The sequence below is a fragment of the Harpia harpyja genome, chromosome 8 (genome assembly GCF_026419915.1).
Source record: "Harpia harpyja isolate bHarHar1 chromosome 8, bHarHar1 primary haplotype, whole genome shotgun sequence".
In the NCBI taxonomy this organism is placed as follows: domain Eukaryota; kingdom Metazoa; phylum Chordata; class Aves; order Accipitriformes; family Accipitridae; genus Harpia; species Harpia harpyja.
In genome coordinates, this window is record NC_068947.1 from 44792205 (window position 1) to 44808095 (window position 15891).

A 15891-nucleotide genomic window follows, 5' to 3' on the forward strand; every position below is an offset into this window, starting at 1 on the left:
TCCAGAGCATGATTGTTTCCAATTATTCTCACCCAGTTCTGTGGTATCTTTCACTGTCTGGATGCTCACGTTAGAACCAGTTATTTTAGATCACTGTTGGCAAAGTTTAGAAAAACAATCACACACAATAAGAGATGAAAAATATAAAGTTTGTGAAAGGTTTTGTTCATGTTTTCCTCTTGATTTTTTTTGTATGTATCAAATGTATCAAAACAACCTGTATGTTTCAACTTCCTGTTTTTTTATTCCCCTCTTGGTTACAACAACATCGATCTCAATTCCAAAATTACTCCAGATATAGGTAACTAAGAATTTGATCCCTCCTACAGGTGGGGAAGCTTGGTTTTTGTTTTTCCCTAACCCAGCATTATACTTTCTGTATCTCCCTCTTACCTCCCTTTGGTGACTTTTTTTTTTTTCCCCAGGTGATCAGATATCTGATGTTGAATCTTTCTTTCTTACTTTTTTTTTTTTAAATACATGTTTTGCAGCCTACAGAGTGTTTTCTAAGTCAGCCTGAAGAAAAACAAGAGAGCACTGTAAAGGCAAAGAAGAGAAAGAAGGTATGAATGTCCCAGAATGTGTTTAGGGACTGGGCAGTGGGTGTATGTGCTATTACAAGATTCAGAATTGGGACAACCCTGTGATGGTGAGAAGTAATATGGTCATAATGTTGTAGCCTCTTTTAGAGAAGAATAGAAATTCCTGCTTTTCTGACGTCACTCAAAATACCCATTCCCAGCCTGAACTGTGGCATTGTGTCTATACTCTGCTCAATTGTTGTATATGTCTACACTCCACTTCCAAGTGTTGCATGCTGGGCATCAAAGCAAGGTGGAATTCCAGTTGCTGCAGAATCTGCCCCATTTCAACAGTGTGGCCAGGCTCCAGCTGCTGTTATGTCTTTTGAGCCAAGAACTGTCCTTGTTCGCTCTTCTCCTCATAGCATAAGTATATAAATAAATACTTTTTCCCTCTGGCCGTGCTCCATCCTCACCCTCAACAACAAACACACTCTGCAGTCTAGATGGAAATTATATGACACTGGGCAAGTTAATTGTCTTTCAGGACAGACTGTAAATAGTTGGCTCCCTTGCAAGGCTGAGAGGTGGCCTTTTTATATTATGTCAGGCCTCTTAATCATCCAGGGAATGGGAAGAGTGAAGAGAGGGATTTTGCTTTAAATGCAGCTCTGGCAGAAGTGACTGCAGTACTTGTTCCACTGCTGCCAGAGCAAAAGCATCCCATGACAGAGATTGGTGACCAAACCTAACAAAAAGACCCTTTTCTCAGGCAAAGAATAGGCGCTTAGTTACACCTTTGGTTTCAGTGGAGCTAGGCCACTAACTTGACATACACAACCAATCAAAACATCCATCAGGAGATATTTATCAGGTTGATCTATGGGTTCCAAACAAAGCGCTCTCTCCAAAAATAAGGAAAAGGGGGGGGGGAAACCCTTTGCTTTTAAGCATCTGGAATGAATTGGAAGAAAAATAATAAAACTTCCTGCATGAGGAACATTTCCCCACAGCTCTCCTTGAAGTAAGGGAGTTTGCTCAGGTGCCCTTGCTCTTGCTCTTACGGAATTTCTCGTTAGTATCAGGCTTCTCCCCTCCAGAGTGCCGTAATTTTCCTGAAGGAACCAAGTGGCCCAACAAATGACGTAATGGTCCTGTGGAACAGCAGCTTACACTGAATTACAAAGTAAAATGAGCCTGATAGTTCTGTCTTGCTGTCTGCTAAATCAGAGGTTCCTAAATGTGAGTCAATTACAAGGCAGGTTGTGGGGCTGGGGCTGGAGAAGGGTGTTTGTGGTTGACAGGAAGAACAACGAAGAGGTTTGGTTGTGGGCCTCATGCAAAGGCTGTGCGTGCTGCTGATGGCCTCTGGTCATTCTTTGAGAAAACAGCTGTTGTATGGCAGAAAAATACGACTGTGCGAAATAAGGGTGAATCTTGGGAAGGAATGCTACAGATGCAGGCACTGCAAAAACCTGCTGAACAACCAGACGTCCACTGGAAAGTCTTCAGGGACTGCAGAGCGCTTTGCACCAGGCCAGAGGTAGACTGAGATGAAGGCATAAGCGCTTCATCTCGGCATATCCCACTGTCAAAGATTTAGTTGGGGTCTTGCAAACACACAGCTGGCTTTTAGCAGAGGTGAAACAGGCAGCAGCCAGAGTGGCAGATGGCTGGGAGAGGCAGCTGCCAACTTTGCGTTTGCTGTAGGGTGGAGTGGCTTCAGCAGCCCCCGTATGGCTCTTCCCTGTTCAGCCTTCTCCCCCTTATGCTGCCATTACGGGAGTATTTGGGATGTATTGGGCAAGAGGGAGAGACGGAGTAGTGGGGAATGGAAGAGAAGGAGGGAGTGGGTGCTGGGATGGAGTGAGGGAAAGGGGGATGGAAGATCAGTCCCCTACATTAAAATTCCTGCTATAGCTCTCTTCAAAATTTCCATTGATCTTTGCTGCCTTAGCAAATTTCCGTTGACGTTAGCCTGCTGAACTTGCACTGAAGGTACCCAACCACCCCTCTAAAGCTGCCAAAAATGCTTCCAGGCCCACCTCATCTCTCTGTGAAATCTCACTTTGCCTCACAGATACGTACCCTATTGCTCTGTCCTAACCATACTCTCCTGCTCCTTTTCACTTCTAGGCTTATGCTGCCATGCATCCTCATGACAGCAAGTTCAGTTCAGTTTATGCAGCTGAGAAACCTTAAGTTGGCCTTTCACAATTGAATCACTTCTCAGTGAGAACAAGAGAGGCTTCGCATTCTTGCCATTCTCTCTAGGCTGCCTCTATCCTTGAAAATCTGGTGTTTTCTTAAATGCTGGCAGATCATTCAGCTAACGGGAACCCTGTGCTATTCTATCCCCATGATCCACTTAATTATGGGGAAAAATACAGCAACACTTTCACTTCAGTGAAAATTCAGACCTGTTATTTGCTAACATTCCTAAGGTGTAAAACACAATCATTATGAACTCATGTCCAGGCTGTAAAAATTATTAGTTTGGTTTAAAAAATTATACATTTTGGAAGAACAAAGTACCTGCTGAAGTCTTTCTGCTTGACTTCAGGTTTTTTGAGTTTTTAACTCATTTTCATCACACTTGCATGGTATTCTGTGAATATAGCTAACCGTCTTGCCTTCCAAAATAGATAGATAGTTACTCTGTTTTAATCAAAATATAACCAAGACTTATATAACCACTTGATTCCCATTATGCTTTAAGAATAATAAATTAAAACAAATGACAAAAAAAGCCTGAATTTTCATACTGATACTTAAGTGTAACAAAAGCAAAACTCACAAAACCAGCTTTCAATTATGTTTTTGTTACGGCAGCATTTCAGGTGAGTGCACAAGATATTTTATCTTTGGGCTCACAGACCATCTCATCAAAGTATCTGAACTTGCATCTGAAGTCTGCATCCCCACTAAAGACGAAGGGAGTCTTGTCCCATTGTAAGGTGTTTTTCTAATTAGGCTGCAATTAAGCCCGTATAACTGTATAAAGTTATGGAGCAAGATTTATGTACAGTGTTGTTAGCTAGCCAAAGAGCAGAAATTATAGAAATGCCATACTTACCCATTTTACTTGGTTTTTTAGAAGAAAATTTCTGATATTCTGGAAAAATCCGCTCCAAAACCTGGTGTCCCTGCAGATCTACAAAATCTTCTTAGTCAACATTTTGGTGAAAACCGTTCAGTGATTGAAATAGAGGAATTAAAGCTGTCAGGTAACTTACCCTACATTTAGTAGATAAATAATGAGGTTTTTATGATACTGTTGAGTTCCTTTTCTGCAGAAGAAAGAGAATTTTGGGGACAGGTCTTGAGTGGTACTTTTTTATGGAAATATTTTTTTATACTGTATATTAATTTGATGTTTAAGTAGAAATGTTAGTTTCTTCGGAATAAATGTGAGGTTTCTTGGAATTACAGAAATGAAAAGAAAGGTTAAAATATGTCCTTTTATTGTAAAGTATTAATTTCAGAAGCTTACTTCTGTCATAGAAATGATATGATTCCTAATAATAGCTTCCAAGATGCTGAGAGTGTGAAAATTTATTTTGTTTCTGGGATTATCTGAGTCGATCCAGATGCATGATAGGAGGGCTGACAGGAGTAGACAAAGAAATAATGAGACATCATTCTGATGTGGTTATGAGATCTTGAATGCAATGGTTTTTCAGGGGGTGCCATGAAATGAGATGGTAGTTTTGGCCCAAGCATAAAGTGACCAAGTTTTAACCATGCCGAGGACCCTCTTGGTTTCCCATATTCTCTCTCCAGTTAAAAGCCAGTGATAGAAAAGGCAAAGCAGGATAGAGCAGGGTTAGCTTCTGTCAGTTGGAGGTTGCATTAGACATGAAGGCAACACTGAACTTCTCTGCCTCTTACTCTGCAGATAAAGAGGCACTGTCATTTTATAGGCACTGTCTATTATTTGTTGGTAGTGCTCATGAAAAGCAGATGGCCTGGTAACTGTAACCTGCATACACCTTTGATACATCTTGAACTTTTAGTGACCTGTAGCCAATACAGGTGTCTTCCAGACCAGCAGTGATTTCTCTCTTTTAATGTTTAAGCCTGTCTGTCTAGATAAATATGCTCCTCCTTAACATCCATGATTCTAGGTTGACCCTTCTTTATTTCTATGGGGCAGGTTCAGCTTTTTTGTTGCATCAAGAAAACCTGAAGGAGTCCCATACAGATTGCTTTGAAAAGCTTGTGTTAAATATTTTTAGACTTTTAGGGTTTTTAGCAAATAATAAATTGCTTTGGTTTCTTTCTTATTAAAAGAGCCCTTTGGACTAGTAAAGTGACCCATTTCCGTATGGATTGGCTCTTGGGTTGGACGGAGATATTTTTTCTCTTTCTTTTTGTGCTGGGAGTTGAGGCTTAGAGTGCCAAGGAGTTCATGAACTTCTACAGCTGTCAAGTCATTCATGTCAAAAGAGTGAGCAAATAACAAGCAACTACGTGGAGTCGTGTGTCCTTGTTAACTGACACAGTGCAGAAGGTCAGGTTTGTAGTGAGCATGGTCTCTTGCAGCAGTCTGGACCTATGTGTTTCTTCCCCCCTTTCTGAAACTTTCATTTTAAATTGTTAATACGCCAGTGTTGCTGGACTGTTGGTGAAAAGTCAGTGACTGAAGTTCGTGTCATTTAGAAACCATCTTTTGAATTGTTCAGTCATTAACGAGACTTAATGAGTTCGGAAGAGCAAAACAGCAGCAAAGATATTTTGCCACTGGGTGGAAAGGACCGTGGTGGGTGTGAAGAGCTCTCCTGTTAGCACCAAATGCTTATGGAGGGGCAGCCCCTGCCCTTCCCCACCAGCGTCAAGTGCATCTTTTAAACACGATTTTAAAAGTAAATCAGCTGCTGATCCTTCAGTTGTACACGTTCATTGCCTTTGGAGCTCAACTCCCAATAAATGTCAATCTCTGGATTTAATAAAAGGGATCGGTACAAAATAAAAGTTTTTAGCAAGACAACACTCATTAAATGGAAGATACAGTGATGGAGAGTGGCTATGCTCAAGAAACTACACAAGCAGGACTTCAGGCAGGCATCAGCTACAAGCAAAGTTTGTCACACTATCTATTTCAATGGAAATCACGGATTGATACTGCCAGCATTAGCACAATGCGCCATCCATGTAAACATGAATAACGTCTGTAAGGAAACCTCCTTCATTATTTAAAATATATCAGCAAACATCCATAGACAGGCACCCTGAGGTGCTGTGCTTCATGATGACAAATAGTGGGTCCCTCAAGGCAGAATTGTTAACGCTCTGTGGGAGTGTATTATTCCATCAGGCAAAGGACCCTTAACAGCGATGGCAAGTTTTCAGACCATGTAATTCTAATCACCCTTTTAAGAACTTAGACTTTCTGTGTAGACACTGGAGAAAGGACCTTCCAAAGAACTTGTTAGGACCTTGTCTTTCTTCATTGCCTCTATATGAAGGTTAAAGTTAAATGGCATGTCTGCCACAGAGTACTTTTAAGACAAGCTAGTTAACATAGTAGTGACTGGGTAAAAGATAGGCAGGCAGGCAGTGGGAAATGAAGGAAGAGGAACGTGTTAAAATGCGGTGTAGGTGTTGCCGTTAGGGTCAATATAGTTAGGTAGATTACCACAATATGAAAGGCCACAAAGAGGAACAAACTTATTGACAGGTAGATTATTGGTAGGTTCTTGCATTTACACATTGTGAATTGTTTGGGTGATCTACAAATGTATTCCATCGGAGGTGGATTGGAGGAACAGCCTAGCAGGTTGACTGTAAGGCTTTTTGCTAAGACTTTTGATTGATTCTGGCAAAGACATAGGAAAACTTTTCTTAAAGTGTGTGATCACACCTGTGCAGCCCTGTATTCAGGTTTCAGGGTGGGAGAAAAGAAAGGAATTGCAGTTGAGTTGAGAGATGTTACCTTTATTCATTTATCGAATATAAAGCTTCTAGTACATGATGTGTACACTAATCTTTGTTTCACAAATGGTAATTTTTTGATGATGGATTTTAACACAGTTGTGATTTCATCAGTATAACTAGTGGTTATGCTGCAAACATATGCGCTCCTTTTGCTGTTAAAAATACATCAACAAAAATATTTTTTCCTTTATGTTTTCAGATTCCTGTTTTTTGCCAGCCAATGATCTCACGCACAGTTTTTCTTCCTACCTGAAGGAAAGTGAGTTAAAATGTTGGTCTGGATGAGATGAAAGTTGTACAAAAAACGTTGTTAATACAATATTATTGCAATTTTTATCTGTACTGCCAAATGTTTTTAATTATGAAATATTAATAACTTTTTTTTTTTCATGACAGGTCTTGTTTTTCTGGCTCTTTTTTACTCTATCACTTTTTTTTAATCAAAATGTTCTTGGGTTTCTTTTAATTGCTAGGGATTATTTGTCAGTAATTTATTGTGGCTTCATAAGTAGGTGTATGTATTATCTTACAGTAAAGATCCTGCAGCTGTCTGCTGACATGAACCAAGAGAATTTTTATTCTCTTGTATATTTATATAGAACTTCTGGTCTGGTAAATGTTTCTTTTCAATTGGTTTTCTCTGGTACAAATTGTCATACGTGGCAAATGAAGACAATGGGCTTGTCACCTTACAAACTGTTGATTTTTAATGCTTATCTAATTTGTTCAGTTATTTGATATTTCTGTATTTCATTTATTTTGGGCATTTTATTTTCCAATTTCTCAGCCATGACTAAATGTAAAAGTGTTGCAAGAGATCCAGCCCTCTTAGGAGTCAGCATGTGTGTTCTTGCTGCTGGCTACGATTCATCATGTACTCTTGTGATTTAAAATTGTGGCATGTAGTAGTTTCTCTGTACGTACATGTGCTTTTTCATTGCAGTTTGTCCTAAGTGGGCAAAACTCCGTAAAAACCACAAGGAGAAGAAGTCAGTGGTGATGCTGGTTATCTGCAGTTCTGCTCTTCGTTCCTTGGAACTCATCAAGTATGTTGATAGCCAATGTTATGTTGAGGTTGGCAGTCAGTCAGAGGTTTTGTCTTGGAACCACAGACATAAAGGCAAAACTGGGACACTGTCCTCTGCTAGCCAACAAATTCACTGGCTGAAACTGATGCAATATCCCTTGTTTCTTTAAACTGTGGGAGTGTGGTGTTTGGTTTTAGACTGAAGTAACGCTCGGTACTTCAGTTGCATGGAAGTGCTATTTTTGTTAAAAACCAAAAATAAAGTGTAACCAATTTGGGGGAAACATGCAACATGTTATGCTTGGGAACAGAGTAAACCCATAAAGCATCATGATCCACCACTAAAAATCGTGACTTTGCACCAAAGGCAATGAGGACATTGCGTTCCAGGGCCTCAAGTGCCAACGCTTACGTCTGGCCTGAGTGCCTCAAGGTCTGTGTCCTGTTCTCAGCTGGCTCAGGCTGGCAAAACTGCTGTGCAGAGATGACCATTTTCAGCGTTCCCTGTCCTCTTTTTTTTTCCCCTCTCTATCCTCCCCCTTCTTATTCCAGAAGTCTTGATGACTTTGATGAATTAATGTATACCTCACAAATTTCATGGTTGTCTTTTGCATCTTGACCCCATTTCCTGTGATTGTCAGTCAGCACAACATGAGATGGAGAGTTGGGAGGTTTGACTCCTTGCCACAGATAGAAGCATAGATACGGCAGATGTGCCAGTAGTGCTTAGCCCCTGCATGCAGATACTACCTTCTGAGACTGAGGTGGTTTATATGTATACTTGTATATAAACCTTTAGCTTTGCACAAGAGAAAATTGAAAATTTGGCGCACTGCAAAAAACATGCAGAGAAAGCTGTCTTAAATGACATTCAGTAAGTACTGAATATGTTGTCTCCTGCTTGATTAATACAGAACATAGAGTTGTTACGGTGTGCCAAAATGGAGTGTCAGAAAATCAAGTCAGGTTTTCCAACAAATGCGTGTTGGTTAACTGGAATTTGGGCAATCTCTGCAGTAAAGACTATGACAGCCTGGGTTTTCCCAGCAGCCACGCTGCAGGAAGACTCTGTAAAATGTAGATTGGTCCATATGCAGATCTTTTCTTTTGTGCACGCGCATGCATGTTCATTCATGCCTGTATCTCAGTAACTTGAGATATTTTTGAATTAGAATTTGGCGATTAGTCAGTTTTGAACTAAGTTAGCTGTGAAAGCACAGGCCATAATTATTAAGTATTAGCTGAAAAGCTATCTAAACAATGTTGCCCCCTACTGATATCTTCTATTGTGTTTGTCCAGTTGTTGATCACTGTTGATCAAGTAGCAAACAAGACTGTACATAGTGTTCAAAGTACAAGCAGGGGTCACTGGGAGACTGTGTGTCTCAAGCATATTGAGAAATGTCAGTTAGTTTTGCTTTTCTCCTGTGTGGTCTTAATCCCAGCTCTGATGCTTGCATTTCCTTTTTCAATTTTTTTATTGCTAGGTCAATGACAGCATTTAAAGGAGACTGCAGAGTTCTCAAGTTGTTTGCAAAGCACATAAAGGTAAAAGGGCTGCAAGGGAATTTTGGTAGAACACTAAACAACTAACTAGTGTCATACCATTTTCTTTTTAATGCATTTAGCAATAGTGCCTTTCATACAGTGTTCGGATAATGTTCCTTTCTTTAGGTAATGCTTCCTTTGGTAACCCATTGTTGCAGTTTGAGGAATCTAGCCAAACACTATCTCCAATAGCTCTGGTGCAATCCTATGCAGAATGTGGATGCTTATGCATGTGCTATGTTTTAAAGATGTTCCACATTCCTGTGAGGTGCTCATTCAAATGGCTTTTGCCTTTTTAAATAGAAGGCTCACACACATAGGTTTGTAGAAGCAAACTATACCAGCATCCACATTTGCATTCTGTCAACTGGATGCCTGGATACCCAACATCCATACCTGTTTGGAGAGCACAAATTATGGGGATGTTGGAAGTAATGAGTGGACATTTGGCCTTTGATATGAATGCCGTCAAACACACAAATTTTGCTTTATTTCACACTTGCTTTATGTCACCCTTTTCCAGGGTGAAGTTTAAAGCTCATTCAACTTTGTCAGTTTTCCAGATACTTCCAGAGAATTTGTTTAAATGCTGAAGGAAGCATACTGTTCTCACCTCTAAAAATAGTTGGTGCTATAGCAGATTTTCAAAGTTGAAAATGATTGAACTTCTAGAGAAGTGTGATGCCCAGCTGGCTGTTACATTTCTTAAACTTTCTCCCAGATATATCAGTTTGACAGTTTAAAAGATGAATAGCATTTGTTACTTGATGGTATTCTAGAAAGAGATACTATGAGATCTTGAAATTATTTCCAGCTCTTTGAGAAATTTTAAAACAATTGTGGTTTTACTGTGGTTTGTCTTTCTCTCTTCAAATTAGATAAAAGAACAGATGAGTATGTTGGAGAAAGGCGTGTTCCACATAGGGGTTGGAACTCCGGGGAGAGTAAAAGTGCTAGTGGAGCAAGGTAGGAGAACAAGGAGGGTTTTCTCCATAGGTATTTTATACTTGGTCTCATGAGAAGCGAGACTGCGATTGTTTTTGAAGCACTTAGGTTGTCATGAATCTGTGGATTTGGGTACTAAACTGTACAGTTCTGTTTCTCCACTTTTACTGTGTCAGTCAAAATGAGGTCAAGATTCTAGTAGTTGATTTTATGATCACTTTAAGCTGGCCTAAGTCAGTATTACCAGAGAAGGGCAGAGTAATACTTCCCCCCCTTCTAGTCAGTGCCCACATATTCCCCCTTCCTGCTTCTTGCGCTAGCCCAAGAGTCTGTTTGGCAGCTCAGTGAACTGATCCCAATTAAAACAAAACCAGTGTGCATACAAAATCAGGTAATGGGCAGGCAGAAGTGGGAGACTTCCTCTTTTGGCAGGAATACTGATTTATGCTGACTTGAAAGTGATTGCAAAACCATGGTATAAGATTTAAAGCTCCAAGAAATCAAACACTGCAAGTAAATCAAAAGGAAATAATGGCAGAAGTCATTGTATCATATGTCACTCTGAGCTCAGTGTAAACTTTTGTGAGGGGTGGATGACAGATCTGCTTGCTGATTTGATTTTATTTCTGATTTGCCTATAATGAAATTAATTATTCTATATAAATCTCCTTTTCTCTTACCAAGTTTTGAGGACTTTTACTTACTCAATAGACATTATGTACACAAAGAAAAACAAACAACAAAATGACAAGATGATAAGGTGATTCTTTCCATTCCTCTTTCTCAACACTGTCTTGCTCTGACTGTGGTTTCTTGGTCAGGGACTGGCTGTGGATCGGGACTCTACCACTCCTTCCAAAAGGGTACAGGAGTAGCATAATTTTGTTGCTTTCTGTGCCCTCCACCACCATTAAATCATTACTGCTCAGCACATCAGCACATTGCCATGTTAGGTGGAGGCAGCTTATGGCAGGGACACAAGGTGTATCATCTTATCCTAAGGTCTAGTCCTTTTTTGACACCTTAGTGTTGCAGTGCCAGGTCACTACAGAATGGAGAGGAGTCAAAACTGATATGGAAAATTGTGGGCATTGTGTAGAAGACCAGGGAAGAATAGGAGTGAAACAGCTGGAGGGCCAGTTCAGAAAGGACTTTTTTCTTCTTTCACCACCATTTTTTTGGAGGATAAAGGAATTCTTCAGCAGCACCACTGACCTGACTCATATTCACATAGCACCCAGTCCTGTAAATTGCTAAATTCTGTCAGTTCCCATTAACAAGAGTTTTCAGGCTAGGGTCCTTGTAACTTACCAGCTCCTCATCAGCTATGGAAATTCAACTCCTGCGGTTTCATCAAGAGGAAGCTTGAGGAATTATTTTCTGGCAGGATGTTAGCTCTTGACAAGCCTGGCAACAGTAGTTGTTCTGCTTTTGTGTTTATCTTTGAAAAAGGCAAGGGATTATGTGGTTATGGGAGTTTGCAGTGTCAGTGCATTAGTTTTCTAACCAGCAAATGTAGTACTTAAGTGTTCAAAGATTAGTTTCCTTGGAAACAGACAGCAAAAGATGTAAAATTAAAAAATCATTTTGATAAGCATATGTCATATTATCTTGGTAGTAAAATTTATGTTGCCTTTTTAGATGGCCTGTGCTTGAACTCCACAAAATATATGATTCTGGATTGGAACTGGAGGGATCAGAAACTAAGGAGAATGATGGATATCCCTGAGGTATTGTATAAGCACCTGTATATATTATATTCCATATATTCTACTTTTGATTCTAGTGCCCAGATCTTGGTCAGTAAGGTTTTCTTTCTGTAAAGCTGACTTCAGTGGTCTAGAAACACGAAGAAGTCAACATTTGACTGGTAAGTCTGTACTCTCAGGTCTCAAAATTACCTCCTGAGGAAGACTTTTTCCTTTTTTTGTTGCAAGTCATAGCTGTGACTTACACAGTTGTGCTGTGAATTTCTCCTGTTTATGCTAGATGGTTGTTCTACTTGTTGCCAGAATTCTCTCAGTAAGAGGATTTTGTGTAAAAGTTTCCTCAAAAATCAAATAAAACTTTGGAGAAGCATTTCTTTGTCTCCATCTGAGAGTAAGATAACTTCTTGTGAGTAAATCCACAGACAGCTCGTTCTTTTTTTGTTTTGTTTTGGGTTTTTGTGGGGATTGGTTTTTTTTTTTTGGCAAGAGGTAGGGTACAAACTATGTAGAGCCATCCATCATTTGTAGACTCCTTTTAAGATAATTCCCTATTTTTTTCAGTTCTGTAATCCAGCTTCCACATTTATTGCTGTGACAAGGCATGTTTACCATATGCTGTCGGGCATCAGCTGGTATCTAGCCAGAGAGAGTGAAAGAGGCAGATTCCTCCATCAGTCGTCATTATGAAGCTCCCAAGTTCCTGCACAGTGTTTCCTTTTTTTGCATATTTAGAGCAGGCTGATATGCAGACTCCCCAGGGAAAAAGGACTATTATTTTAGATATAGACATTTTGCTGTTTCACAAGTGAAAACAAATTATCAGTCGTTGATCCTTCTCTGTGCTTGTCTGTGTATTTGAGTGTGCTGTATTTTACAGTCCCCCCCCCACAAAGGTACATGTTCCTAATAATCTCAGATAAAGCTCCCCGCAAAAAAATACATTGCAGAAATGAAGTAGCAAAAAAAAACCAGCTTTGCTTTTTGAGGCAAGGAGGCTCCCTCTTGTGGTAAATACATAAGGCTTTTTTGTATGGTGCTTGCACTTACCTGTAAGTTTTTTCAAGAACAGAGAACACGAATTCACAGACAGCAGTACAAAAGGTGCTGGTTGCAGTGGGATGGATTTTTGAAGTCAACTGAAGTAAATATAGCCACAGTAGGCTGTAGGTGATTCACCTCAAAAAAATGAAGATTATGTTGCTAATATTTGATTTTGGGCTATGGCAAACCTGAACTATCCCTTTCAGCTCGCTGTAGGTAGCATCACAGCATTTCTGCACGTCTGTCTAGGAATATAGGCCAAAAATTGTGACTCCAGATGCATTTTTATGAAGGCAAAATCTTAAGGCTATCTTAACATCAAAATGTTAAGGCTTAGCTCAAGTTAAAAGCAAGTAAGAAAGAATGTTACGCCTTCATATATAGTGTTAGCATAAGGAATAGATATTTATGTGTGATTACAGAATAGTGAATATGTGATTACAGAAGAGTCTTCAAACTTGCACTTGACTTGGGTAACACAACATACAGAAAGGTTTTTGACATCTTGAGCTGTGTAAGTGGAGCATTTTGCAGCTATTTGTCCTGCTGCAGACATCAGGCAGATTCCTGAGAGTTATTTATAAGGAATGTTAGCAATAAAAGGTACCCAAACAATGTTTTGGAGATAAGTCATCTTAACACAGTAGAAACCGATGGGATGTTTTGGCAACTTGCAGACTTGAAATATGGAATACAGTCTTAGTGAGCAGAGGATCTTACTCTTTTACTTGTATAAAAATTGTCAAATACATGCTATGAATAGTCAGAAGTTTTCTCAAAGAGGAGAGGAATTATAGTACCAAAAATGTAATTTAGAGAACTGGCAGTTTGATGTACTAATTTCTTTCATCCTGTATTAGTTGTGGAGGCAAAATTGTACCCTAAAAATTAGAAATGAGGCATACTGACCTATTTTCAGTGCAAACCTCAATTGTCAGTAATTTCTTTGCGTATTTAAGGTGCTGCATTGCTAAATTTCATTGTAATTACACCAGAAGGCAAGAACAGCTGGAAGCACGTGTCCATTCTACTTGCTGTTTTTGTACTCACCGGATGTTCAGTGGAGAATTATGTACACAGTGGTATATTCTGATAAATATATGAATTTAAAAACACATGAATCTTCCCACGTGACAGTCCTGTATCCCATCATATCTACATAATGGATGGTGGCCTGATCCACTGCTCTCTCAGTTGCCTTAACATCTCATTAGTTAATGCTGTTGGATTTTTTTTCCTCTGTTTCTGTCTCTCCCGCTTCATTCATCCCCAGCAATGGAGAGAAGGAAATAAAAAGAAAGCTCACAAAGAAACCAGAGGAGGGGTGAACCTGTTTGTCAGACCCTGTCTTGGCACAGTGGAGTTATAATAAATCATAAAAGTTTAAATAAAAATCGATTGTATACTTTCTGATCTGACCAAAGGACAAGCTTCCTGCTTTGAAAGCTTTGTGTATAGAGGTTGATAGCAATACAGAGCTGTCTCAACTCCTCAGATTACTTGTTTGTAAGATTCAAATGGAGTTTTTTCAACAAAAACCAATATTGTATTGTCTCCAAACAATACAAACACTGAGCCTTGAGTAAGTTTGAAAATACGGAAAGTTTAAGTTCCAGGCTTCATGAAAGTAAAAAAAAATTATAAGAAATGGACTTGTGATAGAAAGATAACTGTTTTCACCCTCATGTAGCACATCCAGTGTGGAATAGAGATTAGTCAGGCTTTCTCACATCATTTATTCCTGTGCAGAGTGGAGGCACATAAGGATATAATCCTGAGAGAAAACTTGCAAATAAGTTATTTATAAGTGGGAAGAGGGAGCTATAAGGAGACTCTGGACTAACCGTGATAGAGAATCTTGTGTTCCTGCCGAAATGTGTAGTCAATATTTACTCTCGAATACATTTGTCTTTTATCTTTAGATAAGCAATAAGCTACAGCCCTGTCCGTGTTATAAACCAAAGTACTTTGCATGCAGCACATGCAGACCTGACCTTCATGCTCACTTTCATTCAGGTCTCTCAGACACAATGTTGTGGCTTTTGCAGTGCAGTACTGCCTTTGGACTACTTGACACTGGTTGATACCCTGGGAAGTCCCGTAGGGATTTTGCAGCCCAGGATGGACCTCTTGCTGCAGCATGCTTTATCAACTCCTCACCAGTGACAACTTTTCCATAGCCATGTTAGATGGGACTTAAGCCGTAGTTGTACTTTAGGATTGCAGAGCAAATGCTAGGCATTTTAAAAAATGGAAGTATTCTAGAGCTCAGGACCTTGTATGGGAACCTTTTCTTTCGCTTCTAGTCCTATAGTAAGGTGCCTGAGTAAATAATGGTATTTAGCCAAAGCATTATCAGTAACTTCTGATGCTTTCTTTGATTTTTGTTTTCTTCAGATAAAGAAAGAAACAATTGACCTACTGGAGATGAGTATTATAAAGCTGTGCAGAGAAGGGTCTGTGAAGCTGGGACTCTTTTAATGGTTTTACCAACAAGGAAGTCATTTGCAGCTGCATTTTACTGTTATCCTGCCTGCAATTGGCAAGTGATTAACAGGTGATGGAATCAAGAATTTTGAGTTTTCAGAGGTCTGTCGATACAGAAAGAATGCACATTATGACTTTTCCTGAGTTTCCTTTTAATAATAAAACAGAGGTTTTGTTTGTAGTTTTAGTATGATTTTTATTGCAGGAACAATGTGATACTGAAATGAGAGTTACATTGCAGTCACCTGCTAGATTTACTGCTATATGTCACTTTTAAGACTTTGAAGATGAGCAAACTTGGGTGTGAAAGTCTTTGTACAACTTATTTTTCTGTTTTCTCCCTCTGCTGTCCCAAAGGAGACATTTACTTCTCTCACGAGAGTTGTAATCTAGTTCTTGTCCTCAAGGGTCTTTGAAAGACTTGTATGAATTTCAGTAATTTGTCAAAAAGGTATTTTTCACCTATCTGTTCTAGAGCTGGCCAAATGCTATTTTTTGCTATTACATGATAAATTATATTATATTGAGACTTTATTTGGTTAAACTGTTGAAGTGTGCAAAAAATATTCTTCTGTTTGTCCATTTAAATTAAAAGGAGATGATCTCTGGGTGATTTTTTTGTCACTGTGGATAGTAGGGAATGGATGGACTTTTTTCAGAGGACAAGATGAACAGA

At 39.3% G+C, this 15891-nt stretch overlaps 1 protein-coding gene across 5 annotated transcripts in view; it reads left to right on the plus strand.

Annotated features, from left to right (window-relative positions):
- The window catches only part of CMSS1 (cms1 ribosomal small subunit homolog), a 244276-nt gene extending 228880 nt beyond the window's left edge, over nucleotides 1-15396 (plus strand). For all 5 annotated transcript variants that reach the window (XM_052793850.1, XM_052793846.1, XM_052793849.1 and 2 more), the window contains 8 exons: nucleotides 492-563; nucleotides 3619-3748; nucleotides 6658-6717; nucleotides 7402-7504; nucleotides 8973-9033; nucleotides 9912-9999; nucleotides 11620-11708; nucleotides 15126-15396. In XM_052793850.1, coding sequence (XP_052649810.1) covers nucleotides 492-563; nucleotides 3619-3748; nucleotides 6658-6717; nucleotides 7402-7504; nucleotides 8973-9033; nucleotides 9912-9999; nucleotides 11620-11708; nucleotides 15126-15209 — 687 coding nt within the window. In that variant the 3' untranslated portion in view covers nucleotides 15210-15396. The remainder of the gene's footprint in view (nucleotides 1-491; nucleotides 564-3618; nucleotides 3749-6657; nucleotides 6718-7401; nucleotides 7505-8972; nucleotides 9034-9911; nucleotides 10000-11619; nucleotides 11709-15125) is intronic.
- The last annotated feature ends 495 nt before the right edge of the window (nucleotides 15397-15891 follow it).